The sequence below is a fragment of the Schistocerca cancellata genome, chromosome 3 (genome assembly GCF_023864275.1).
Source record: "Schistocerca cancellata isolate TAMUIC-IGC-003103 chromosome 3, iqSchCanc2.1, whole genome shotgun sequence".
NCBI classification, from domain to species: domain Eukaryota; kingdom Metazoa; phylum Arthropoda; class Insecta; order Orthoptera; family Acrididae; genus Schistocerca; species Schistocerca cancellata.
The window spans coordinates 100,568,772-100,596,275 of NC_064628.1; the positions used below are offsets into that span (position 1 = coordinate 100,568,772).

At 45.5% G+C, this 27,504-nt stretch overlaps 1 protein-coding gene across 1 annotated transcript in view; it reads right to left on the reverse strand.

Moving 5' to 3' along the window:
- The window catches only part of LOC126176139 (proton channel OtopLc-like), a 241,674-nt gene that overhangs the window by 45,039 nt on the left and 169,131 nt on the right, over positions 1-27,504 (reverse strand). The window contains exons 7-8 of the mRNA XM_049923278.1: positions 18,833-18,993; positions 16,626-16,806 (exon numbers count right to left, since the gene is read on the reverse strand). Coding sequence (XP_049779235.1) covers positions 16,626-16,806; positions 18,833-18,993 — 342 coding nt within the window. The remainder of the gene's footprint in view (positions 1-16,625; positions 16,807-18,832; positions 18,994-27,504) is intronic.

Below are 27,504 nucleotides of genomic sequence, written 5' to 3' on the forward strand. Positions count from 1 at the left end.
CGTTGCTGGAAGGAGAGACGCTTCTGTTGTACCCCTAGTTGCGACTAGAGGCCCTTTCCGTTATAGGTGCGGTAACCACTTTGTAATGTGTTAACAGTAACGCAAATATCGTAAAATATATTTAAGTTAAATCAATCGATTGTTCTAATAATTTTATTAACATTAATCACCACTATATTAAATAATTATCCATGTTTCTTATTACAGTTGTAGATTGTGTGTGGGACAGTCACCATATGCCGATAACAGAGATGCATTTCACCAGCAGCAATTGTCGATGCTGTTGGTGCAAACTGCATAACCGAAATATCTAACAATCTCGTCTCCTAGAACGTTTAGTACGGGGATTTCAAAGTCCGATGCCTTCAAATTATCTGCCATTATTTCAGTTTCTAATAACACGGCCAAGGCGTCCCTTAAACAGGCAATAGCATAACTGCTAATGTTTTCTTAATAAGATTACAGGTTTTCCAGCCAGTCCCACGCACTTCTGCCGTTGCGTAAGTAAGATGCTTCTTAATAACTGATTCATTTGAGCTAAATTTTAGAACCATTACTAATACCTAAATCCAGTATCCAACCAGTAAAGGCTCAAAACCACATAAACCAAAAACTCTAAAAATAAAAGCAAAATATATCTATTTAAAACAGCAGACAAAAATTCGCTTGATACCTTCCTAAGAGAGAGTCTCCATTCCTTCCAAGCTAATTATGTAAGTGTAGACCAGATATGGCTCAAATTCAAAGATACAGTATCGAAAGCAATAGATAGATTCATATCGCATAAGTTAATAAGAGACGGGACTGATCCACCACCATGGTACACAAAACACGTCAGAACACTGTTGCAGAAGCAACGAAAAAAGCATGCCATATTCAGAAGAACGCAAAATCCCCAAGACTGGCTAACTTTTGCGGAAGCTCGAAATTTAGTGCGGACGTCAATGCGAGATGCTTTTAAAAGTTTCCACAATGAAACATTGTCTCAAAATATGGTAGAAAATCCAAAGAGATTCTGGTTGTATGTAAAGTACACCAGTGGCAAAAAACAGTCAATACCGTCACTGCGCGATAGCGATGAAAATGTTACCGATGATGCTGCCACTAAAGCGGAGTAACTAAATACAGTTTTCCGTAGTTACTTCACGAAAGAAGACGAAGTAAATATTCCAGAATTCGAAAACAGAACAGCTGTTAGCATGAGTGACATAAAAGTAGATATCTTAGGTGTTGCGAAACAACTCAAATCACTTAAGAAAGGAAAGTCTTCCGGTCCAGACGGTATACCAATCAGGTTCCTTTCAGAGTATGCAGACACAATCGCGCCTTTCTTAGCAAACATATACAACCGCTCACTTGACGAAACTTCTATTCCTAAAGACTGGAAAGTAGCACCGGCCACACCAATATTGAAGAAAGGAAATAGGAGTAACCCATTGAATTACAGACCCATATCACTGACCTAAATTTGCAGTAGGATTTTGGAGCATATACTGTACTCGAACATTATGTTCAAAATCAAATGGTCAAATATGTGTGAAATCTTATGGGACTTAACTGCTAAGGTCATCAGTCCCTAAGCTTACACACTACTTAACCTAAATTAACCTAAGGGCAAACATGCACACCCATGCCCGAGGGAGGACTCGAACCTCCGCCGGGACCAGCCGCACAGTCCATGACTGCAGAGCCCTAGACTGCTCGGCTAATACCACGCGGCTCGAACATTATGAATCACCTTGAAGAAAATGACTTATTGATACATAACCAACACGGATTCAGAAAATATCGTTCTTGTGCAACACAGCTAGCTCTTTATAACCATGAAGTAATGAGTGCCGCCGACAAGGGATCTCAGATCGATTCCATATTCCTGGATTTCCAGAAGGCTTTTGGTACCGTTCCTCACAAGCGACTATTAATCAAATTACGTGCACATGGAGCATCGTCTAGTTGTGTGACTGGATTCGTGATTTCCTCTCAGAGCGGTCACAGTTCTTAGTGATAGATGGTAAATCATCGAGTAGAACAGAAGTGATATATGGCGTTCCGCAAGGTAGTGTCATAGGCTCTGTGCTGGTAATAATCTGAACAGCCGCTTAGATTGTTTTCAGATGACGCTGCAATTTACCGTCTAGTAAAATCATCAAACGATCAATTCCAATTACAAAATGATCTAGAGAGAATTTCTGTATGGTGCGAAAAGTGGCAATCGGCACTAAACAAAGAAAAGTGCGAGGTCATCCACATGGAGACTAAAAGAAATCCGATAAAGTTTGGGGACACGATAAATCGCACAAATCTAAGGGCTGTCAATTCGACTAAATACCTATGAATTACAATTACGAGCGACACAAATTGGAGAGACCACATAGATAATATTGTGGGGAAGACGAAACAAATACTGCGCTTTGTTGGCAGAACACTTACAAGATGCGACAAACCCGCTGAAGAGGCGGCCTACATTACACTTGTCCGTCCTCTGCTGTAATATAGCTGCGTGGTGTGGGATCCTTACCAGGTAGGATTGACGGAGGACATCGAAAAAATGCGAAGAAGGGCAGCTCGTTTCGCGTTATCGCGCATTGATATGATACACGAGTTGAGGTGGCAGCCACTGAAACAAAGGCGGTTTTCTTTGCGGCGAGATGCATGTACGAAATTTCAATCACAAACTTTCTCTTCCGAATGCGAAAATACTTTGTTGACACCCACCTGCGTAGGGAGAAATGATCATCATAATAAAGTAAGAGAAATCAGAGCTCGAATGGAAAGATTTAGTTCAAGAGTGGAATGGTAAAGAAGTAGTATGAAAATGGTTCGATGAACCCTCTGCCAGGCACTTAAGTGTGAATTGCAGAGTAACCATGTAGAAACCTGTCACGGAAGCGTCGGGTAAAAATTATTACCCTCTTTCCATGTCATCCCCTCTTAGTAAAAGTAAAACTGAAGAAATAAAAAGTAAATAAAAATAAAAAATAAAAATAAAAGTAAAACTGACGAAATATGCGAGGGAGAAAGGAACACTTTTAAATGTGAAGTACATATCTATGCAATGTTTGATGAAAATGTTGATGTTCAAATAATCTGTTTAGATTTATTATGTTGCTCCACACAGTTAAAAAAAATTTCTTTTTTGTTTTTACCTGCCAAGATCGAAGTATTAAAAGAAAATTACATAAACATTTTTTGAGAAGGATGTATCGTGGCTGGACACTAATAATTCTGCATTCTTTAATATTACAAATCGATCCCTGGGAGATCTTAACGTGTTGTAGGCACGTAATATTTACGTAGATTAGATTCGACTATTTTTCACTAAGTAGTTTTCTTTGCATTTACTGTTCTTTACCAGATTTTCGTGCACAAAGAAAACGCCACACCTCAGTAAACGTGGAAACAAAACTAAGAAATTTGTGCTCTATACACACTTATAAGCAAATCAATTACAGGCACATTAGTCGGGGCGTATGGATCGCCGTTTCGCGCTGGTTACGTGTGTGTCCAGTAACACAACTAACTCCAAGACGCAGCCAAAGCGTTGGTTAACTATCCTGATCCGAGATCACACTACCGTCGACCAAAGATCACGAAGATCGGTCGCAGCAATGTACAATACGCGCCGATGAGGTCCCAGATCAGTTGCATTCAGATCTGGTGAACTCTGGGGCGACAACAGCACACTCCTATCTCTGAAACGTTACTCAAACCATACAAGAGATAAGCAGGCTGTTTAGGTTTTTATATTGGTAACGCCACGTAGCGCTCTGTATGAAAATCACTGGCTTTTCTGTGTGCAGTCTGTAGCTGGTTTGCATTGTTGTTGGCCATTGTAGTGTTGGGCAGGTGAACGTTAACAGCGCTTAGCGTTGCGCAGTTGGAGGTGAACCGCCAGCAGTGGTGGATCTGGGGAGAGAGATGGCGGAGTTTTGAGAGCGGATGATCTGGACATGTGTCCGCCAGAAAGAGTAAATTTGTAATAGTGGTGAACTATATATATATATATATATATATATATATATATATATATATATATATATATAATGAACTACTATATATATATTATGACTTTTGAACACTATTAAGGTAAATACATTGTTTGTTCTCTGTCAAAATCTTTCATTTGCTAAGTATGCCTATCAGTACTTAGTGCCTTCAGTAGTTTGAATCTTTTATTTAGCTGGCAGTAGTGGCGCTCGCTGTATTTCAGTAGCTTGAGTAACGAAGATTTTTGTGAGGTAAGTGATTAGTGAAAGGTATAGGTTATTGTTAGTCAGGGCCATTCTTTTGTAGGGATTATTGAAAGTCAGATTGCGTTGCGCTAAAAATATTGTGTGTCAGTTTAAGCACAGTCATTCATAATTTTTCTAAGGGGACGTTTCAAGAGTGACGGGGAAACAAACATTTTCGGACTGTAAGTTTATTTTTTGAGACATTATGGCTCACTTCTATGGAGTTTCCATTGCATCCTGTACAAATATCTCTAACACGAGAATATCTTTACCCCTTGCTTCAAATGTTCCTTGTTGGCAATTAGGATGCATCCACTCAGTGGACCATTCTGCAATCTTCAAGCATCTGATGGTGGTACTCAAGCGTCCATGCTATTTCCTGCACCCTGTCATGCGTGATCAGCAAAAGTAACTGAGAGATGTCAGTTGTGCTGCCCTAGTAATGCACAAGTTTGATCTCCAGTGACATACAGAGAAGGAAAGCACCCCATACGTTAAAAGGAATTAATTAAAGGAAATAATAATGTCACGCAAATGAAACATGTTACTGAATGATAATTAGTAAGTGTTGCCCATTAGAGCATGACAACATAGGTTCAAATGGTTCAAATGGTTCTAAGCACTATGAGACTTAACATCTAAGGTCATCAGTCCCCTAGAACTTAGAACTACTTAAACCTAACTAACCTAAGGACATCACACACATCAATGCCCGAGGCAGGATTCGAACCTGCGACTGTAGCGGTCGCGCAGTTCCAGACTGAAGCGCCTTTACAACATAGGTACCACACCCCCCCCCCCCCCACACACACACACACACGCTATATATACATACGAATAATACACGAATACAACCAGTGGCTGCAAGGACTGCTACTAAATTACAGAAGGAGCATGGAAAAATAGGTTCGAACACCAGTAAGATCGTCAAAGTGCATACTGGAAGCAACTAAATAACGGAAAAGTATTGAAATGGCGTAAAACGCTCCTGAGGGGAATGAACCAGCAACACATCCCTACGGGATCAGTGTTACAATGCTGGTCCGTCTTACCAAACTTATGGCATAAATACCTAAAGCGACGGCAGTAGCGGCTGGAGAGATTGAGCTCAATGCTCAAGTGGCGACACTGTCATAGATGACGAAAGGATCAAGTCGTCAGTCGATCTTACTCTTTGACCGTCTAATTGTGAGTGCTCTCCTCAGACTGTCAGTCAGAAGTGGACTCTAAGCTCTCCTAGCAGTAAGTGTACTCCATCTGAAACTCCCTGAAACTCAGGTGTTTCTGTCGGAACAGGAATCTCGCTGACCAATGCTGGGTGACATTGTGAGTTCCAATCAGTAAAAATCAAGTGAGAAAGTTAAGCAATGCCCTACTCCTTCGGATTTTTCGGTATATCTTACCAATAGTGCCTGGGAGTGGGGTAGAGGGCAGAAAATATCTCCCACTCCATGGTACAATTTCGAAACAGACCTGAGAGAAGCTCAACACATAGGCACAGATGAGAAAGAGTGTGATCTATGGAAAATAGCAGTAAGAACCAATCAGATCACAAAACATTAAACTCCATCTGAGGAGCCCTCAGAAGGCCCAGTAGTACCTATCGACCGCCATGTCATAATCATCTGATAGGGGTCGCTGGATGAGGATATGGAAGGGCTGTGGTGACTAACCCGCTCTCCCAGCCTCTGTTGGCGTTCGTGACTGGAGCAGCTATTTCTCAAACAGCTAACTCCTCAATTGGCCTCACAAGCATTGAGTGCACCCCATTTGCCACGTGCTTGGCAGACCAGGATGGTCACCCATCCAAGTGCTAGCCTAGCCCAATAGCACTTAACTTCGGTGATCTGATGGGAATCGATGTTACCGGTGTGGCAAGGCGGTTGGCGAGTCAGAATGCTGGACTTTGAAATTTAAACTGAATGTCATTTTGGGGTACGGGTCCTGAGACAAATGGCTGTTCACAAGCCACAATCCGGAGAGCGACATGCAACTAGAGATTCCTTACCTTTCTGAAGGATCCTACAAACAATATGGCTATTTTTGGGCAGACAGAGCCATCCCGTCTACTGTCCGGAGATTGTGAGTGTGGAAATGCGAATGCCACTCTGGCTACCGAAAGCTGTAACTTTGCCTTCGCTCTTACAAGGATGAGGCTCCTGGCTGTTACGGAAAAGACCTCACTCTTTCAAATTAGCGTGAATGCTTCAAAGTCAACGGTCCTCCACCAAAATAGAAAGAAAGGAAAAGACCACAACAGAATGAACAACTACTCGTGGTTTTGAATCTTGATTGCAGTTATTTTACAGCGTCAAAGATCGACAACTTGATCAAGGGAACGAGCGTAAAGTATTCATAAATATGTTGTGTGAGAGTTTCAGAGAAAACTGGCCACGTAACAGTGTTGTAGCGTGAGCTTCAGAAAGGTCTTCGCAACAAGTGAGATGTATGCTGGCCAGTCACCAATGTACGAGGGTTAGTCAAATGACAACCTTAAACATTTTTTTAAATATTATCTTTTGTGCAGAAGTGGTACAAAGCTGTATCACTTTTCAACATAATCTCCCCCACGCTCAATACAAGTCCTCCAGCGCTTACAAAGTGCATAAACTCCTTTAGAAAAAAAAATTCTTTTGGTAGTCCGCGCAACCACTCATGCACCACGTGGCGTACCTCTTCATCAGAACGGAACTTCTATCCTCCCATTGCGTCTTTGAGTGGTCCAAACACATGGAAATCACTTGGGGCATTGTCTGGTGAGTATGGTGGATGAGGAAGACACTCAAAATGCAGGTCTGTGATTGTTGCAACTGTTGTACGGGCAGTGTGGGGCCTTGCATTGTCATGTTGCAAAAGGACACCTGCTGACAGCAATCCACGTCGCTTTGATTTGATTGCAGGCCACAGATGATATTTTAGTAGATATGTGTATGATGCTCCGGTGACAGTGGTCCCTCTATACATGTAATGCTCCAAAATGACGCCTTTTTCGTCCCAAAAGAGTGTCAGCATAACCTTCCCTGCCGATGGTTCTGTTCGAAACTTCTTTGATTTTGGTGATGAGGATTGGATCCATTCCCTGCTCGCTTCTTCGTTTCCGGTTAGTGGAAGTGAACCCAGGTTTCGTCCCCAGAAACGATTCTTGCAAGGAAGCCATCACCTTCTCGTTCAAAGCAAAGAGGTTCTTCACAAGCATGAACACGTCGTTCTCTCATTTCAGGAGTCAGCTGCCGTGGCACCCATCATGCAGACACTTTGTGAAACAGGAGCACATCATGCACAATGTGGTGTGCTGACCCATGACTAATCTGAAACATCTTCGTTGATCCATTATGGATCATGAGACGACGGCTGGCATGAACTTCTTGATGCAATAATTTGCCAACAGTCGTATATATTGTAGAAATGTATTTTCTTTTATGAACTTCTATGTGCTACCAGTTTCGGCATTACATTGATGACATCTTCAGGCCCCACACGTCATAGCCGTCGACACAGACTGTTTAGTTCGCAAGTTTGCGAGGACGGGCAGTAGCTCGCGATGACAGTGATGAGAATTTCGGTCGACCAAAAAGGTTGAAAACGCCTGAAAACATCGAGTAGACACTTGCTGTGTTCCAAACCAGCCCCAGGAAATTGATTAGGCGAGCTGCACAACAGATAGGAATCAACAGAGAGACACTGCTAGAAATTGTTGTCGAATACCTGCGTCTCTTCCCATAGAAAATTCAAACCGACCAACCATTAAGCCCCAGAGCCATGGAACAACGGTTGTGTTCCGCCAACAGTCCACAGGATTGACGAACACGACTCCGAGGCGAATATCGTATGGTTTAGCGACGAAGCCCAATTTCATTTGGATTGGTTCGTCAACAAGCAAAAACGGCGCATTTGGGGGACTGAGAACCCGCATTTCGGGATCGAGAAATCTCTTCACCTTCAACAGGTGACTGTGTCGTGTGCAATGTCCAGTCACGGAATAATCAGTGCGTTATTCCTTGATGGCACGGTGACTACCGAACGGTACAGGAAGGTTTTGGAAGATGATTTCATCCTCATTATCCAAAGCGACACTAATTTCGACAACATGTGATTCATGCTCGACCTCATCGAGGCAGGAGAGTGTTTGATGTCCGGGAGGAGCAGTTTAGTCTCTGGGGTACTCAGAGGGCACTTGCATGGCCCTCGATTGGCCGCCATGTTCTCCGGATCTGAACTCATGCGACTCTTTTTTTGTGGGACTATAATAAAGACAAGGTGTACAGCTATAACCCCAAAACCATTTCTGAGCTGAAAATAGCCATCCAGGAGGTCATCGACAACACCGATAATCAGACACTTTAGCGGCCCCTGCAGAATTTCGCTATTCGTTCGTCTCCGCCACATCATCGCCAAGGATTGCAGGCAAATCGAGCACGTCATAACCTAAACCCGAATCCGTTTAGTGACGTTTACGTGTTGAATAAAATGTGTGCCTAATTTACTTTCTTCTCTCTATAGTTCAATAATTATCACGCTCTGCTTCCATGATACCAAACTGCGGATTATTATCTCTTACTACACTCCTGGAAATGGAAAAAAGAACACATTGACACCGGTGTGTCAGACCCACTATACTTGCTCCGGACACTGCGAGAGGGCTGTACAAGCAATGATCACACGCACGGCACAGCGGACACACCAGGAACCGCGGTGTTGGCCGTCGAATGGCGCTAGCTGCGCAGCATTTGTGCACCGCCGCCGTCAGTGTCAGCCAGTTTGCCGTGGCATACGGAGCTCCATCGCAGTCTTTAACACTGGTAGCATGCCGCGACAGCGTGGACGTGAACCGTATGTGCAGTTGATGGACTTTGAGCGAGGGCGTATAGTGGGCATGCGGGAGGCCGGGTGGACGTACCGCCGAATTGCTCAACACGTGGGGCGTGAGGTCTCCACAGTACATCGATGTTGTCGCCAGTGGTCGGCGGAAGGTGCACATGCCCGTCGACCTGGGACCGGACCGCAGCGACGCACGGATGCACGCCAAGACCGTAGGATCCTACGCAGTGCCGTAGGGGACCGCACCGCCACTTCCCAGCAAATTAGGGACACTGTTGCTCCTGGGGTATCGGCGAGGACCATTCGCAACCGCCTCCATGAAGCTGGGCTACGGTCCCGCACACCGTTAGGCCGTCTTCCGCTCACGCCCCAACATCGTGCAGCCCGCCTCCAGTGGTGTCGCGACAGGCGTGAATGGAGGGACGAATGGAGACGTGTCGTCTTCAGCGATGAGAGTCGCTTCTGCCTTGGTGCCAATGATGGTCGTATGCGTGTTTGGCGCCGTGCAGGTGAGCGCCACAATCAGGACTGCATACGACCGAGGCACACAGGGCCAACACCCGGCATCATGGTGTGGGGAGCGATCTCCTACACTGGCCGTACACCACTGGTGATCGTCGAGGGGACACTGAATAGTGCACAGTACATCCAAACCGTCATCGAACCCATCGTTCTACCATTCCTAGACCGGCAAGGGAACTTGCTGTTCCAACAGGACAATGCACGTCCGCATGTATCCCGTGCCACCCAACGTGCTCTAGAAGGTGTAAGTCAATTACCCTGGCCAGCAAGATCTCCGGATCTGTCCCCCATTGAGCATGTTTGGGACTGGATGAAGCGTCGTCTCACGCGGTCTGCACGTCCAGCACGAACGCTGGTCCAACTGAGGCGCCAGGTGGAAATGGCATGGCAAGCCGTTCCAGAGGACTACATCCAGCATCTCTACGATCGTCTCCATGGGAGAATAGCAGCCTGCATTGCTGCGAAAGATGGATATACACTGTACTAGTGCCGACATTGTGCATGCTCTGTTGCCTGTGTCTATGTGCCTGTGGTTCTGTCAGTGTGATCATGTGATGTATCTGACCCCAGGAATGTGTCAATAAAGTTTCCCCTTCCTGGGACAATGAATTCACGGTGTTCTTATTTCAATTTCCAGGAGAGTATATATTCATCCGTAATAAAGTCAGCACATCATTACGATCCTTCGTAATCGATGTGTACGTTCAATTGTAACACCTCACGTAAGTCAATTGAATCAGTTACGGTCTCAGTTGATCTGGTTGCTTCTTTATCCGATCTGGTGCGACTTATTCAATTTCATAAAGCTGCCTATGATCAATAATTCAGTGTCTCGCTACTAGAATCGCATTAGGTCGTGTAGCCCATAAGGAAGTGTAACATTAATACCCAGGGAACCTTCGCTTTAGAGGCGTCGAGGTTCTCGCGAAACCCCTGTTAGGAGAGTTTAGAAATCTGGTATTCGAGGAAGATTATACTTCTTGTTTGCTGCTAACTTTATATGCCTTGTCTAGGGACCACGAGGACAATGTTAGAACGAATAGAGCACATATGGAGGAATATAGATAGCCATTTTTCACTTCACTCAGCGAATGTGAAAGGACAGGAAATCGCTAATATTGACCCGAATCATTATGTCAAAATTACACAGATTGTAGAAGATTCTGAACTCAGTACTTTGAGAATTAATGGTCGAAAATAAATATTTCGTTCTTCCTTGACGTAAACGAGTCAGGCTGACCGTTGTGGCCGAGCGGCTCTAGGCGCTTCAGTCCGGAACCGTGCTGCTGCTATAGTCGCAGGTTCGAATCCTATCTCGGGCATGGATGTGTGTGATGTCCTTAGGTTGGTTAGGTTTAAGTAGTTCTAGGTCTAGGGGACTGATGACCTCATATGTTAAGTCGAATAGTGCTTGGAGCCATGCGAACCATTTTGAAACGAGTCAGACCTACGCCTTACAGCACTACCATAATAAGCTCACAGTAGTTGCTCGATGTAGTGGCTGAGATGAAAAAATAATTTGGCTCAACTGCTTGTACACACTGTTTACGCAATTACTGTCCCGCCAGGATCGTCCACTCTGTATGTGAGAAGTGTGCATTGCTCAGACCAGCTGACTGGTTGCCGCCATCTGCGACTGCAGCCGCTAATGTTAATATTTATTTATTTATTTATTTATTGCCAAATTATAGACCTGTTACCTCATGTTTAAAACAGGTCGTACATCTTACAATTTTCGTTTTTCATCAGTTTTCTCTTCTTTTGTTTTATCTACAACATTTACAAAAAAAAAGATACTTTTCAAAATAACAATATTTTAAGATTGAAATATAAATAAAATTTTGTTGTTTTCTAAGAAGAATATAAAAAGAATATAGGATAGATGAGATATGAGAGATTTGTTAGTACTATCACCGAATGTGAATACCTCGGAATGGTTTCTTGGAGCCGTTGACCGCCAGTCACACACACACACACACACACACACACACACACACACACACACAAATGGTTATTAGTAGACAAATAATGTTGCTTATCCTATTTATTACTAATCCTATGTATTAATACTTTAGGTGCCCATCCATGTACAGCATTTGGTGTTTTCTTGGCTAGATTACCAGCACTTTTGTTTATTTACTGTCACATCTCAGCTTCCTCCTCATTGTCACTATTTTCGTTGTCACTGTGGGTATTGCTGTTCATCCTCGGGAGGTTGCTGTTACGCTGCACATAGGCATGTCTGTAATGTGTCCGCATATACTCTTCATGTGTTGTTTTTGAAATAGTGTTTGTCAGTGAGTTTAATTGTGCCCATTGTTCTTCGTCTCTTATTGCTGTGTATATATCGATGTCTGTACCTGTGTAATCTAAGTGTAGTATACGTCTATTGTTCGTGTATTGCCCGCAGAAAAATACAGTGTGTTCTGGGGAACCCTCTTCCCCGCATGTGCATGTAGGTGTCTGCCTCAGACTCACGCGGTTTAAGTGCGTGGGATAAGATCCGTGTCCGGTTAATAAATGTACTATACCGCGACTAGGATCGACATGTCTCATTCTCAACCACTCCCGTACGTCAGGGGGAAAGTCGTGTAGTCTACGTCCCTTACCACTTACATCCCACTCACCTTGCCATGTATCCAAACGCCAACTTATAAGGTGGCGTATCGTCTCTATGGGCACACCGGTCTGTATGTTAATATGGAAGAAGAGGAACCAGAAGTACGAACTGAGATAGATAAGAAGACAGCAGAAACACTGACACTCTTCCTGTAGATACCACCGACTGCAGTTCCATAGCTGGAACTGCTCAGGTGCTTCGTCAGCCGGAGCCGCTGAAGACAACCGTTACCTTGGAGGATGAGCCTCTATTCGTTACTTTAAGGTTCCCACGTTCATGTATCAGGTCTGCTGTAAGCAAATGCTTGTTAGCTTACATTCGAGCGAACACACAACCCGGCAATCTCCTACGCTTGAGTCAACCGAACAAAGGGCATTCAAGCAGGCGGTCCCCTCTACGGCAAAGGAGAAGTAACAAGTCAGACCGGCCCCAACAAACAGTTATTATTATGTATGCCAAAAGGGGCAGGGAACCCTCCCCGAGGCGACACGCGAAGGGAGATGAGCACTCTTTGGATACTTCCGTGATGCTCTCGAAAATCTGTAACGTGGGACTGGTCGCCTGACGGCATCTCATGGGAACATAGAGAAGGAAGATCCTAGCACGTAAAACTCCGTGTTGTTTTGATCAGATAGTTCCGTTGCCGCCAGTCATAGGTGGCCCGAACCTGTGACGACCGATTTCTGACCAGTGACGAAGAACTTTGTATATTCGCATCCCACCTTTGCACAGCTAGCACTGGCAGTACTGTATCTCTGGCAGGACTTGAATTTTTAGCGCAGTAACGCTGGGCAACCTCCGTCCATTTTGTGTAGCTGCTTAAGCTCAAAGACAGAAAACAAGTTACTATTGAACTTCGGTGTTGGTGCCTTGTGATTTCCCTTCTTACAAAGATTTTCTCAACTAGCCGGCTACAGTACGGGTGTCCGTACCATAGGACCCACAGCCACCTCACTTTTCAGAGTTGACCTTACAAGAAATAGGTGCTGACCGCTTGCAACGCCAAAAGGTGACGCACTGACCTTTCGGTCAGAACACGATGCTTATTGATGAATCGTCTCCCACACGATCCAGTACCAGCTCCTCAAATGCTACTGTGCGAACAGTTCTCCGTTGAGGTCTCAGCTATCTCTCTGTAGCTTTAACTACCCAGTTTCTCCTAAGTTTCTCATTATTATTATTATTATTATTATTATTATTATTAAGTATAGCCATGATACCATTAATGTGTGCTATAATTAATAATTAAACTTAATGTAAATAAATGTGACAGGTAGCAGAAAAATACAAATAATTAAGCACGACAATGATTTCAAATGGTTCAAATGGCTCTGAGCACTATGGGACTTAACATCTTAGGTCATCAGTCCCCTAGAACTTAGAACTACTTAAACCTAACTAACCCAAGGACATCACACACATCCATGCCCGAGGCAGGATTCGAACCTGCGACCGTAGCGGTCCCGCGGTTCCGGACTGCAGCGCCTAGAACCGCACGGCCACCGCGGCCGGCACAATGATTTCAATAATAAAACACCGCACCAGTTACATTTTTTCATACATAGCAGGACGCGTTTCAGGTTTATTCGCATTGCTACTATTAACAATGGTGTTGTCTGTCATGTCTGTAAGTGTGTTGCTCATCTTCTGTTGTCCTGCAGCCATATTTTTCTGCTTTTAAGGTTTTTTGCATAATGGAAGCGGTACAGTAACTTAAAAATAAGGAAATACATCTGCCACGCGAAAAAAGCCGAACAACATCGAACATCGTATACAATGTAAATAGTAGCAATGCGAATAAATTTCTGAAAGACTTTGTGTAATACATGAAAAACCGTAACTGATTACATATGTGACACTGAATGGGGCGCATCTGAAAACGGCGGGAAGTTTCACAAGTACCTGGGTAGTATAATACAGCGAAATGGAAGAAATAACCTAGAGCATAAAGAGGTCCCCCAGAAAAATAAGGGGGTGGTTTACTGAACGTATTGCGTGCCAATTCTGTTGTACTCTTGAGGCATCTGGATTACGAAGGAAAGAGAAAAAAGTGAAATGCGAGCAAGTGAAATGAAGTTTTTGAGATGTCAAACAGGTGGAAGAAAGATGGAAGAGATATGAGTGTCGTAGACAAAGGCGCTGAGCTTAGTTAATTATTTCTTGACTTCCGGAAAGCATTATACACAGTTCTGCAATGTCGGTTAGTGAACAGAATACGAACTTACCGAGTATGGGATCACAATTGTGACTGGACACAGGACTCTCTAATGGTTAGAGCTCAATACGTTATTCTTAACGGGATGAAATCGACTGATGTACAGTTAATTTCTGAAGTACGCCAGCGAGTATTGTTGAGCAATCACTGTATATTACACTCCTGGAAATTGAAATAAGATCACCGTGAATTCATTGTCCCAGGAAGGGGAAACTTTATTGACACATTCCTGCGGTCAGATACATCACATGATCACACTGACAGAACCACAGGCACATAGACACAGGCAACAGAGCATGCACAATGTCGGCACTAGTACAGTGTATATCCACCTTTCGCAGCAATGCAGGCTGCTATTCTCCCATGGAGACGATCGTAGAGATGCTGGATGTAGTCCTGTGGAACGGCTTGCCATGCCATTTCCACCTGGCGCCTCAGTTGGACCAGCGTTCGTGCTGGACGTGCAGACCGCGTGAGACGACGCTTCATCCAGCCCCAAACATGCTCAATGGGGGACAGATCCGGAGATCTTGCTGGCCAGGGTAGTTGACTTACACCTTATAGAGCACGTTGGGTGTCACGGGATACATGCGGACGTGCATTGTCCTGTTGGAACAGCAAGTTCCCATGCCGGTCTAGGAATGGTAGAACGATGGGTTCGATGACGGTTTGGATGTACCGTGCACTATTCAGTGTCCCCTCGACGATCACCAGTGGTGTACGGCCAGTGTAGGAGATCGCTCCCCACACCATGATGCCGGGTGTTGGCCCTGTGTGCCTCGGTCGTATGCAGTCCTGATTGTGGCGCTCACCTGCACGGCGCCAAACACGCATACGACCATCATTGGCACCAAGGCAGAAGCGACTCTCATCGCTGAAGACGACACGTCTCCATTCGTCCCTCCATTCACGCCTGTCGCGACACCACTGGAGGCGGGCTGCACGATGTTGGGGCGTGAGCGGAAGACGGCCTAACAGTGTGCGGGACCGTAGCCCAGCTTCATGGAGACGGTTGAGAATGGTCCTCGCCGATATCCCAGGAGCAACAGTGTCCCTAATTTGCTGGGAAGTGGCGGTGCGGTCCCCTACGGCACTGCGTAGGATCCTACGGTCTTGGCGTGCATCCGTGCGTCGCTGCGGTCCGGTCCCAGGTCGACGGGCACGTGCACCTTCCGCCGACCACTGGCGACAACATCGATGTACTGTGGAGACCTCACGCCCCACGTGTTGAGCAATTCGGCGGTACGTCCACCCGGCCTCCCGCATGCCCACTATACGCCCTCGCTCAAAGTCCGTCAACTGCACATACGGTTCACGTCCACGCTGTCGCGGCATGCTACCAGTGTTAAAGACTGCGATGGAGCTCCGTATGCCACGGCAAACTGGCTGACACTGACGGCGGCGGTGCACAAATGCTGCGCAGCTAGCGCCATTCGACGGCCAACACCGCGGTTCCTGGTGTGTCCGCTGTGCCGTGCGTGTGATCATTGCTTGTACAGCCCTCTCGCAGTGTCCGGAGCAAGTATGGTGGGTCTGACACACCGGTGTCAATGTGTTCTTTTTTCCATTTCCAGGAGTGTATATTCATTGCAAGAAAAAAATGCAACACTATCAAAGACAAGGTCATTTTATTGACAAGTGAGGTAACAAGTAATTTGCCATTCTAGGAGTGTGTGACACTGCGATAACAAATTCAGACCAAATGAAACACACACAACACAGTAAAAGGTGCACATACAGTTGCATCACTACACAGTAGCCCCCCCCCCCCCTCCACTCTGGCAGCTGCACAGGCGTGCATCGTCGCATGCAAATAGACTGTCACAAGCGTCTTGCGCCTGCTGTTGCAATTCGGCAGTGGTTCTTGCAGGCACTGTAGAGGCAGTAAGCTCCCGCGTCATCGTGTCCCGTAAGTGTTCGCTTCCCGAGCACGGGGTCCCGGGTTCGATTTCTGGCGGGGACAGGGATTTTTACCTGCCTCGAGATGACTGGGTGTTTGTGTTGTCCTCATTATTTCATCATCATTCACGCAAGTGGCGAGATTGGACTGAGAAAAGGTTGGCACTTTGTACGGGCGCTGATAACCACGCAGTTGAGCGCCCCACAATCCACATTATAGGCTGTTATACATCCATCTGTTCTATGTGGTTTGAATTTAGTCAGTACATTTTGTCACTGGCAAGGAACCAGGCCGTGGAAAAACAGAGTGCATACTCACGCAGGCGGTGCTGGATGCCGAGCGTCTTGTTCTCGGGGCTGTAGAAGGTGAGGATCTCGTGCTTGGTCTCCTGGATGAGCACGTTGAGCCAGACGGAGAGGTTGGTGCCGATCATGTGCATCAGGCCGAAGCGGGCGAGAGCACGGTGCTTGTACACCTTCATCTGCTGCAGCAGCGAGTCCTGTCGCCGACAAACAAGACTGCTCAGGCCGCGCACAATCTCTAGAGCTGAGATTCTAACTACACTGTTGTATTATATCAATAAGAAAAGGATTGGTTGTAAACCACACAACAGTTAAGTTTCCAACATAAAAGTTACTCTTTTTGCTGTCAGGTAAGAGTATTATTTGCTTAATTTGCAGCCTGCAGTACGCGACATCATTAATGGCGTTCAAAATACCATAACTAAAAGTTGTCATCAACTTTAAGCGTGAAGAACTCAACACGTCACTCTTAAAGGGATTAAATCGACAAATGTAAAGGCAGTTTCGCGAGTATATCTAATGGGTAATGTAGTGGCTTTACTGTTTACAATATGCAAGTTGTAATGAAGAGATGACACTGAACTCACGCAAACAGTCCTCGTGAAAACAAAACAGCAGCTTTGGTACATACTACTGTTTCTAAGCCTGTAGCACTGAATAAACAAGTTGTGTGAATCTTCTTCTTGTAAGTTGCGCCGTGTCTTCAAACACCTTAAATGACGACCTCATCAGTGGCCAAATTCAGCTCGTTTATGAGATTAAGTACTTTTTATTTCGTAGGAACACTTGTCCTAAGGAAGTATAAAAATTGGTCGGTAAATATATATTTATAAGGAAAAAGAGTGATGTTTTCACAAAAATGTAATTTGACCGTCATGTGGTGTACTCGGGAGAAATATCAAAGAAAAAGTTTTTGTTCATTCAATTCCTGGATTTGCAAGATGATATATTAATAACTATGGCGAGGAAGTGCGAAGTAAATGTTGACGTAGCGGTAGTTAACTGGAAAGCGATGTTGAAAATACTGGAGAAATGTAGTTCATAAGAATCTACTACAAACATAATTCCCTTCAGTAATATTCATCGATAGGTAGTGAACCATATGGCTACGAAAACTGGCAACGTGTCTTACAGCCATATATGATCGGATTCATAAACATGATACTGTGATTTCAAAACGGCAATTTCCTTCTTGAAACTCACTACTGGCTAAATTTACTTTCTTGATAAGCTTCATCATTCTCTCGTGATTGCATTACAATATGAATATTGGTATTTTTTTTATTTCAAGGTTATAGCCACTTATAAGTCGAACGTGTAGAAATGTGTAATAAGTTAACTAATATTCATTCCGTGACCTTCATAGCGTTGAAATAACTATATCATCTTTCTCAACTGTTTTCAATGAAATCGGACGTCTGCATTTCGTAAGCGGAAATAACGGTTTGAATATCAGTGTCACGACATACCGATCATTATTAAATCCCTAATGATACAAATGTGGGTTGCAAGTTAGAATAACAGTATGTGCTCATAAGAGAGAAATACACATGTCTGTTTACATACTAACGGCTTCCAGCATACAAATCTGTCGAATGTTTCTCATTTAGTGTTTAGTTTTAAGGTTTCTAACATTGTCTTAGTGGAGTATTCACAGCGCGTACATAATACGTAATGTCTAGAGGTAAATTTCTAAAAGATTCAAAATATATTTTTCACAGATATTCACTAATCATGTTAGCTAAAACGGTACTTAAAATATGTGACAGGGTTATGTAAAAGAAATATACTGCACAGAAGAACGCGGAATATCTTCAGTAACGTGCGTGAAACATGATGCATTGAAAGTGGAAAAAATCCATGTATAATCAGTACTTTTTGAGGAGAAGAGATGCACTTTATAAATTGTCTGTTAAGACTAAATGGGTAATTTACAGTGAAATTAACGTAAATGTAGAACTCGGGGAACACGTTAGCAAAGAATTTGTTATCTTCCATAGGGAATCTGTAAATTTCGAAACGCAATCGACATAAACAAAGGATTAAGGAAGACATACATGTATGCGTGAAGATAGGTAAAAGTACGAAACGCATCTTAGCACAAATAAAGTGATGTAGAAGGGGCTGGTTGCTGTATTTACTCGTGTTGTTTGCACTGCGCCTCGAAGCGCGGTTGAGGCTGGAGTGGCCGCCTACACAAGACATCGCTGTCAGTGGACTCACCTCGTTGTTGAGGAATATGAAGTACATCTGGATGAAGATGAAGGCCATCCGCGTCGCCGGGGTCAGCGCCAGCAGCACGTTATGGCACTTGGTGTTGCGCTCCAGCTCGAAGTACTGGCCGAACTCCAGCCCCGAGTAGATCATGCTGCCGATGCCGAACGCTGCGGACACCAATATCTCAACTTCACCAATGGCCACCAGCCAAATACGAAGGCGTTCGACAAGTAATGCTACATACTCATTTTCCCGGCCAGTTTCGCTCGAAAAAATACAGAATTTGTTGCGGAAAAAAGTGGCATATTACCCGCTTCAGCCCCTATAGTTTCATAAAGTTCCGATAGGTGGCAACCTAAACTTAAAAATGGCGTCTGTAGCAGGTGCATCCAGGCCTTCGACCATAAATATAATAGACCGGCCCTGACGTCATTTTCGTGGCTCCAACATCTCTGGGCAGAAGCCACATGAATGTTGGCAAAACATGGTTGTTTCGTGTTGCGCTTATGGCTGTACCAGGAGTTTAGTCGGCGGAAATGACATTACATTTCACGTGTAAGTGTTTCTATGATAGTGCAGATGCGTTTATTGAAATCTGCTGAAGTGACTTTTATATGTTTTTTACGATTGAAATAGAGTATCATGTAAATTAAAGTGTTGAACGTGATTCCTGTAAAGTCAGACTCATATTACATTATGGAAAGTATCTGTGATAATTCGGTTACAGAAGTACGTATAACTGTTTCTCGTTCCTACTCATAGGTTCCCTAAGGATGAAAACCGAAGGCAGCTTTGGATATAGGCCCTGAAACAGAAAAACTTTAAGCCACCTGCACATACGCGCCTTTTTGTATATACAAGTGAGATTATAATAAGGTAAGAGCACCTATAGTCGACACTTGAAGAGAATTTTTTTCTACCTTCTAATACTATTAAATAAATGTAGGCTCCAAAATTATTTTCTGAAACTTCAAAGTCTCACCTTTCATCTAAAATATCATTTTTTTTTAAACTGATAGTTTAAACTTTTGTAAAAATAGTGGGAACTGAACCTTTGAAGTGCACCTAAAATTGATACTCTAAAATGGACCTGCTCCTAAAGTCAACAATTTTGTGCACCTATAGTTGACATAATTCCCATATCCCATTTTCTTTTATAAGTGACTAGAGCTCAAAACGCGGCGAATCCAATGTTTAAAGTTTTGACACGAGCCCACTCTTACTGTTTAAAAGAATTTTAACGACATTTTATTTTAATTGATAGTTTATAGTAATTTCGTCCCGCTGCCCACCAGAGCGGCGTTCGATGTATTTGTTAGATTTTATAAGTGGTACTGTGAACAAACCCAGGTCAAATGCAGTTCTGGCATAATTTTTCGCAAATAAAAAAGTAATGATACACACATAGGATGGCAGACCGCTGATTTGAAATCCCGCCACGTTTTGCCAATAGTCGCGTGGTTTATGTTGGGGCCACACCAGCCCTATAGCTTCTGCGCAGCAAGGCCAGTCTACTAGTATCTATGGTCGAAGATCCAGGCAGAGCGCTGACACTCAGTTCCTTTTGGCGGAAAACTGGAGCCTCGCTGATATTCATAGGTGCTTGCAGAGTGTCTACGTAGAGCTGGCAACGAATAAAAGCACGGTGAGTCGTTGGGCAAGAATCTGTCATCATCGCAACAAGGTCGCAAACCTGTCCGGTCTCACGCGAGCTGGGAGGCCGTACACAGTTGTGACGTCTGCAGTGCAGGAAAGTGCGGCCACTCATTCGAGGTCATCGATGGGTCACAATCAGACATCTTTCTGCACAAATGGACGTGTGTGTTGGTAATGCTGACACACTCATCCACGAGTTGGGGACACTGGACTCGCATTCGGAAGGACGACGGTTCAATCCCTCGTCTAGCCATCCTGATTTAGGTTTTCCGTGATTTTCCTAAATCACTCCAGGCAAATGCCGGGATGTTTCGTCTGAAAGGGCACGGCCGACTTCCTTCCCCATCCTTCCCTAATCCGATGAGACCGATGACCACGCTGTCTGGTCTCCTTCCCCAAAACCAACCAACCAACCGAGTTGGGGTATTCAAGAGTGTGTGTGACCGATGGGTTTCTCGCTGCCTAACAAAAGACCATAACGAATGAACGATCCACTCTGCGGGAAGGAGAGGAGGTTATTGATGCAGCATCACGTTGGCTCCATCGTCGACCAGTAGCGTGGTACGACGTGAGCATACAGGTCCTCACAATAAGGTAGTGTAAGATCGTAGCATTGAATGGAGATTATGTTGAAAACAGGGTTTTGTAGCCAACAGAATGGCGAATAATATGGCGTATTGCAATTTCGAATAAAACCAACCTGATTTCAGAAAAAAAACGTGTTCCATTACTTACTGAACGTCCCTCGTACTTACTATCAGTGCTGAAGTGCCCCGCACACAGTGCTGGACTCGTGAGAGCAATTCGAACAGCGACACAAGTGATTTAGGACCTCATTCAGGAAGGTCCAAATACAGCTGGCCCGGAAATTGTTACATACCCCTTAAGATAGGCAGCAAAACTTACATCATCCTCGCCTGGGTCAGATGTCGTATGTTGGGTTACCTATCCGACAGTAAACAAAGAGTGTCAATGAGAAAGAGACGTGTATTATGCTATCAGGCATCACCCAACTGGGAACCAATAACATTTGGCATCCTCCAAGGTCCCATCTCAGGGCCCTTACTGTTTGTTGTACGTATCAATGACTTTTCATCAGTAACATTACCGGATACCAAGTTTGTTTCGTTTGGAGATGATCCAAACATTGCAGTGAATAGTGAATCAAGTAACCAGGTGTAGTCTTAGAATGATCGGCTAATGAATTTTCAAGGACATTAATAAATGGTTCCTACCCAATTCTCTGTCACCAAACCCCGAAAAAATATTCTATATGCACTTCAGTACTTGTAAAAGGTTTTGTGCCACAATATGTCCGAAATATGACAAGCAGACAGAAAAAGTTGACAGGTGGCTTCCTTGGGATTACGGCCTGATAATAAATTTAACTGGCAGGGACATACCACAAAACTGCTGAACCACCTAAAAAATCTATTTGCTATGCGAATGTTGTCAGACATAAGTGATATAAAAATAAAGAAGCTAGCGTACTATGCTATATGTCACATGGGTTTATTTTCTTCAGTAAGTCATCAAGCGGAACTGAAGTTTTCCGAGCTCAAAAAAGTGCAGTACAAATTATTTGTAGTGTGAACTCGAGAACGTCCTGCAGAGGGCTGTTTAAGGAACTACGGACACTAACTACTGCTTTCCAATATATTTATTTCTTAATAACATCTCTCCATCTCTCTCTCTCTCTCTCTCTCTCTCTCTCTCTCTCTCTCTCTCTCTCTTTCGCACACACACACACACACACACACACACACACACACACACACACACACACACACACAATTCGAATACAACATTTACATTGGTTGTACACACGTTACTTACATCACAATGTGCTCTCATCATTGCCATCATATGTGTCACTTCAAACGTCAATTCTATATGGAACGCATAACATTCCTACCTCCGAATTACTTTCCTCGTGTGTGCTGCTTACATAGCTGAAGTTATATGAAAATGATGGTAGTCACTTATTTAACGTTCTCTTAATTTTATTCGTGATCCCCAAGCAAACTACGCTACACCAGTCGAGTCATCTCGCTTTACATACTTCATGCTATCGGTGGGAAGCTGGGCTTAATGTAATACATTGAGGCCCCAAACTCAAGGGATACCTTCTATTTCGTGTCGGGCCTCTTTTCCCTACGTAGTGCACCAACTCGGCATGACATGGACTCAACAAGTCTTTGGAAGTCCCCAGCAGAAATATTGAGCTGTCCTGCCTCTATAGCTGTCAGTAATTGCGAAAGTGTTGCCGGTGCAGGATTTTGTGCACGAACTGTCCTCTCGATTCTGTCCTATAAACGACAGATGGGGTTCATGTGGGGCGCTGCAGTTGGCTGAATCATTCGCTCGAATAGTCGAGAATGACCTTCAAACGAATCGTGAATAATTGTGGCTCAGTGACATGGCGCATTGCTGTTTGGGAACATGAAGTCCATGAATGGCTGCAAATGGTCACCAAGTAGACAACATAACCATTTCCAGTCAATGATCGGCTCGCATGGACGAGAGGACCCAGCCGATGGCTTTGAGCACTATGGGACTTAACATCTGAGGTCATCAATCCACTAGACTTAGAAGTACTCAAACCAAACTAACCTAAGGACATCACACACATCCATGCCTGAGGCAGAATTCGAACCTGCGACCGTAGGGGTCACGCGGTTCCAGACTGAAGCGCCTAGAACCGCTCGGCCACAACTGCCGGCCCCAGTCGATTCCATCTAAAAACAGCCCTCATCTTTATGTAGCCACCACCAGCTTGCACAGTGTCTTGTTGACAACTTCGGTGCATGGCTTCGTGAGGTCTGCACCGCACTCGAATCCTACCATCAGCTCCTACCAAATGAAATCGGGACCCACCTGACCAGGCCACGGTTTTCCAGTCATCTAGGGTCCAACCGATAAGGTCACGATTCCAGGAGAGGAGCTCCAGGCGATGTCTTGCTGTTAGCAAAAGCAGTCGCGTCGGTCGTCTGCTGCCATAGCCCATTAACGCCATATTTCGCCTCACTGTCCCAACGGATATGTTCGTCGTAGGGCCGACAGTGATTTCTGCAGTCGTTTCACGCAGGGTTGCTTGTCCGTCAGCACTGACAACACTACGCAAACGCCGCTGCTCTCAGACATTAAGAGAAGGCCGTCGGCCACTGCGTAGTGTGTGGTGAGAGGTAATTGTTATCCTTGCACTCTCTTGACGCTATGGATCTCGGAAAACTGAATTCCCTAATGATTTCCGAAATGGAATGTTCCATGGGTCTAAATCCAGCTACCATTGTCCGTTCAGAGTACACTCCTGGAAATGGAAAAAAGAACACATTGACACCGGTGTTTCAGACCCACCATACTTGCTCCGGACACTGCGAGAGGGCTGTACAAGCAATGATCACACGCACGGCACAGCGGACACACCAGGAACCGCGGTGTTGGCCGTCGAATGGCGCTAGCTGCGCAGCATTTGTGCACCGCCGCCGTCAGTGTCAGCCAGTTTGCCGTGGCATACGGAGCTCCATCGCAGTCTTTAACACTGGTAGCACGCCGCGACAGCGTGGACGTGAACCGTATGTGCAGTTGACGGACTTTGAGCGAGGGCGTATAGTGAGCATGCGGGAGGCCGGGTGGACGTACCGCCGAATTGCTCAACACGTGGGGCGTGAGGTCTCCACAGTACATCGATGTTGTCGCCAGTGGTCGGCGGAAGGTGCACGTGCCCGTTGACCTGGGACCGGACCGCAGCGACGCACGGATGCACGCCAAGACCGTAGGATCCTACGCAGTGCCGTAGGGGACCGCACCGCCACTTCCCAGCAAATTAGGGACACTGGGGTATCGGCGAGGACCATTCGCAACCGTCTCCATGAAGCTGGGCTACGGTCCCGCACACCGTTAGGCCGTCTTCCGCTCACGCCCCAACATCGTGCAGCCCGCCTCCAGTGGTGTCGCGACAGGCGTGAATGGAGGGACGAATGGAGACGTGTCGTCTTCAGCGATGAGACTCGCTTCTGCCTTGGTGCCAATGATGGTCGTATGCGTGTTTGGCGCCGTGCGAGCGCCACAATCAGGACTGCATACGACCGAGGCACACAGGGCCAACACCCGGCATCATGGTGTGGGGAGCGATCTCCTACACTGGCCGTACACCACTGGTGATCGTCGAGGGGAACTGAATAGTGCACGGTATATCCAAACCGTCATCGAACCCATCGTTCTACCATTCCTAGACCGGCAAGGGAACTTGCTGTTCCAACAGGACAATGCACGTCCGCATGTATCCCGTGCCACCCAACGTGCTCTAGAAGGTGTAAGTCAACTACCCTGGCCAGCAAGATCTCCGGATCTGTCCCCCATTGAGCATGTTTGGGACTGGATGAAGCGTCGTCTCACGCGGTCTGCACGTCCAGCACGAACGCTGGTCCAACTGAGGCGCCAGGTGGAAATGGCATGGCAAGCCGTTCCACAGGACTACATCCAGCATCTCTACGATCGTCTCCAAGGGAGAATAGCAGCCTGCATTGCTGCGAAAGGTGGATATACACTGTACTAGTGCCGACATTGTGCATGCTCTGTTGCCTGTGTCTATGTGCCTGTGGTTCTGTCAGTGTGATCATGTGATGTATCTGACCCCAGGAATGTGTCAATAAAGTTTCCCCTTCCTGGGACAATGAAATCACGGTGTTCTTATTTCAATTTCCAGGAGTGTATATTTATTCCTGTCGTGCGGCCATAATCACATCAGATAACCTTTCACACGAATCGCCTGAGTACAAATGGCAGTTCCACCAATGCATTGCCCTTTTGTACCTTGTGTACGCGGTATTATCGCCATCTGTATACGTGCATACCACTATTCCACGACTTTTGTCACCTCAGTGTAACTTGTGCCGTGAAATTCAATTTCGTGGAATTGTTAGCTTCCTCCTCTCCGAGCCAGCTGCAGATACGCTGCTGTGGAGCTTGTAGTTTGTTATGAGGACGTCGTTGGCAGCGTTTGATACGCAGAAGCGCTGCTCCGAGCTTGGGAGCCGCGACACGCAAGAGGTTAGTCAGCTATGCCGAATGGTACCAACTGCAGGCCAGCACCGCTGCTGCGGTGGAAGGAGCGGACAAATCTGTGGAGTTTCGGACAGGCACAGCAGCCGATGTTGTTCGTATCGGTGGGCTAGGCCTGTCTGTGTGTGTGTGTGTGTGTGTGTGTGTGTGTGTGTGTGTGTGTGTGTGTGTGCGTGCTGGACGGGAATCCGGAGCTACGTCAACTGTAACTTCAGCCACGGCCGGAATCCGCAGTGGATATTCCAGAATTTGAAACACGAACAGCTGCTAGCATGAGTTTCTTAGAAGTAGATACCTTAGGGGTTGCGAAGCAACTCAAATCGCTTGATACGGGCAAGTCTTCAGGTCCAGAATATATACCGATTAGGTTCCTTTCAGATTACGCTGATACAATAGCTCCCTACTTAGCAATCATATACAACCGCTCGCTCACCGATAGGTCTGTCCGCCCCGGTAGCTGAGTGGTCAGCGTGACAGACTGTCAATCCTAAGGGCCCGGGTTCGATTCCCGGCTGGGTCGGAGATTTTCTCCGCTCAGGGACTGGGTGTTGTGTTGTCCTAATCATCATCATTTCATCCCCATCGACGCGCAGGTCGCCGAAGTGGCGTCAAATCGAAAGACCTGCACCAGGCGAACGGTCTACCCGACGGGAGGCCCTAGCCACACGACATTTCCATTTACCGATAGATCTGTACCTACAGATTGGAAAATTGCGCAGGTCGCACCAGTGTTTAAGAACGGTAGTAGGAGTAATCCATCGAACTACAGACCTATATCATTGACGTCGGTTTGCAGTAGGGTTTTGGAGCATAGACTGTATTCAAAGATTATGAATCACCTCGAAGGGAACGATCTATTGATACGCAATCAGCATGGTTTCAGAAAACATCGTTCTTGTGCAACGCAGCAAGCTCTTTATTCGCACGAAGTAATGGCCGCTATCGACAGGGGATCTCAAGTTGATTCCGTACTTCTAGATTTCCGGAAAGGTTTTGACACCGTTCCTCACAAGCGACTTCTAATCAAGCTGCGGGCCTATGGGGTATCGTCTCTGTTGTGCGACTGGATACGTGATTTCCTGTCAGGAAGGTCGCAGTTCGTAGTAATAGACGGTAAATCATCGAGTAAAATTGAAGTGATATCAGGTGTTCCCCAGGGAGGCGTCCTGGGACCTCTGCTGTTCCTGATCTATATAAATGACCTGGGGGACAATCTGAGCAGTTCTCTTAGGTTTTTCGCAGATGATGCTGTAATTTACCGTCTAGTAAGGTCATCCGAACACCAGTATCAGTTGCAAAGCGATTTAGAAAAGATTACTGTATGATGTGGCAGGTGGCAGTTGACGCTAAATAACGAAAAGTGTGAGGTGATCCACACGAGTTCCAAAAGAAATCCGTTGCAATTCGATTACTCGATAAATAGTACAATTCTCAAGGCTGTCAATTCAACTAAGTACCTGGATGTTAAAATTACGAACAACTTGAGTTAGATGTTGACGGACGAGTCATGGGCTGCCTCAGTTCCTTCTGTTTTACTCTCTGCACTGTTTTGGGTGCGACGTGATTAGCCTAATTTGTCATCTCGGGCTACAGATGGAGAGTAGTTTGGTGCCCAGAAACTTAGACAGAAGTTGAGATGGAACGTGATGTGCCGGGGCGTGCACGTGTGCAGTGCAGAGGTGTACAAATTTTCCTTCCAGGCTGGCTGCCCCTATCTCCGCAGCAACCTTGAAAGCAGCTCAACCTGCCACTACGGAAACACAGGAGGAGGAGGAGGAGAAGGAGGGGGAGGGGGAGATTGGTGTTTAATGTCCCGTCGACAACGAGGTTATTAGAGACGGAGCACAAGCTCGGATTAGGTTCAAAAATGGCTCTGAGCACTATGTGACTTATTATCTGAGGTCATCAGTCCCCTGGAACTTAGAACTACTTAAACCTAACTAACCTAAGGACATCAC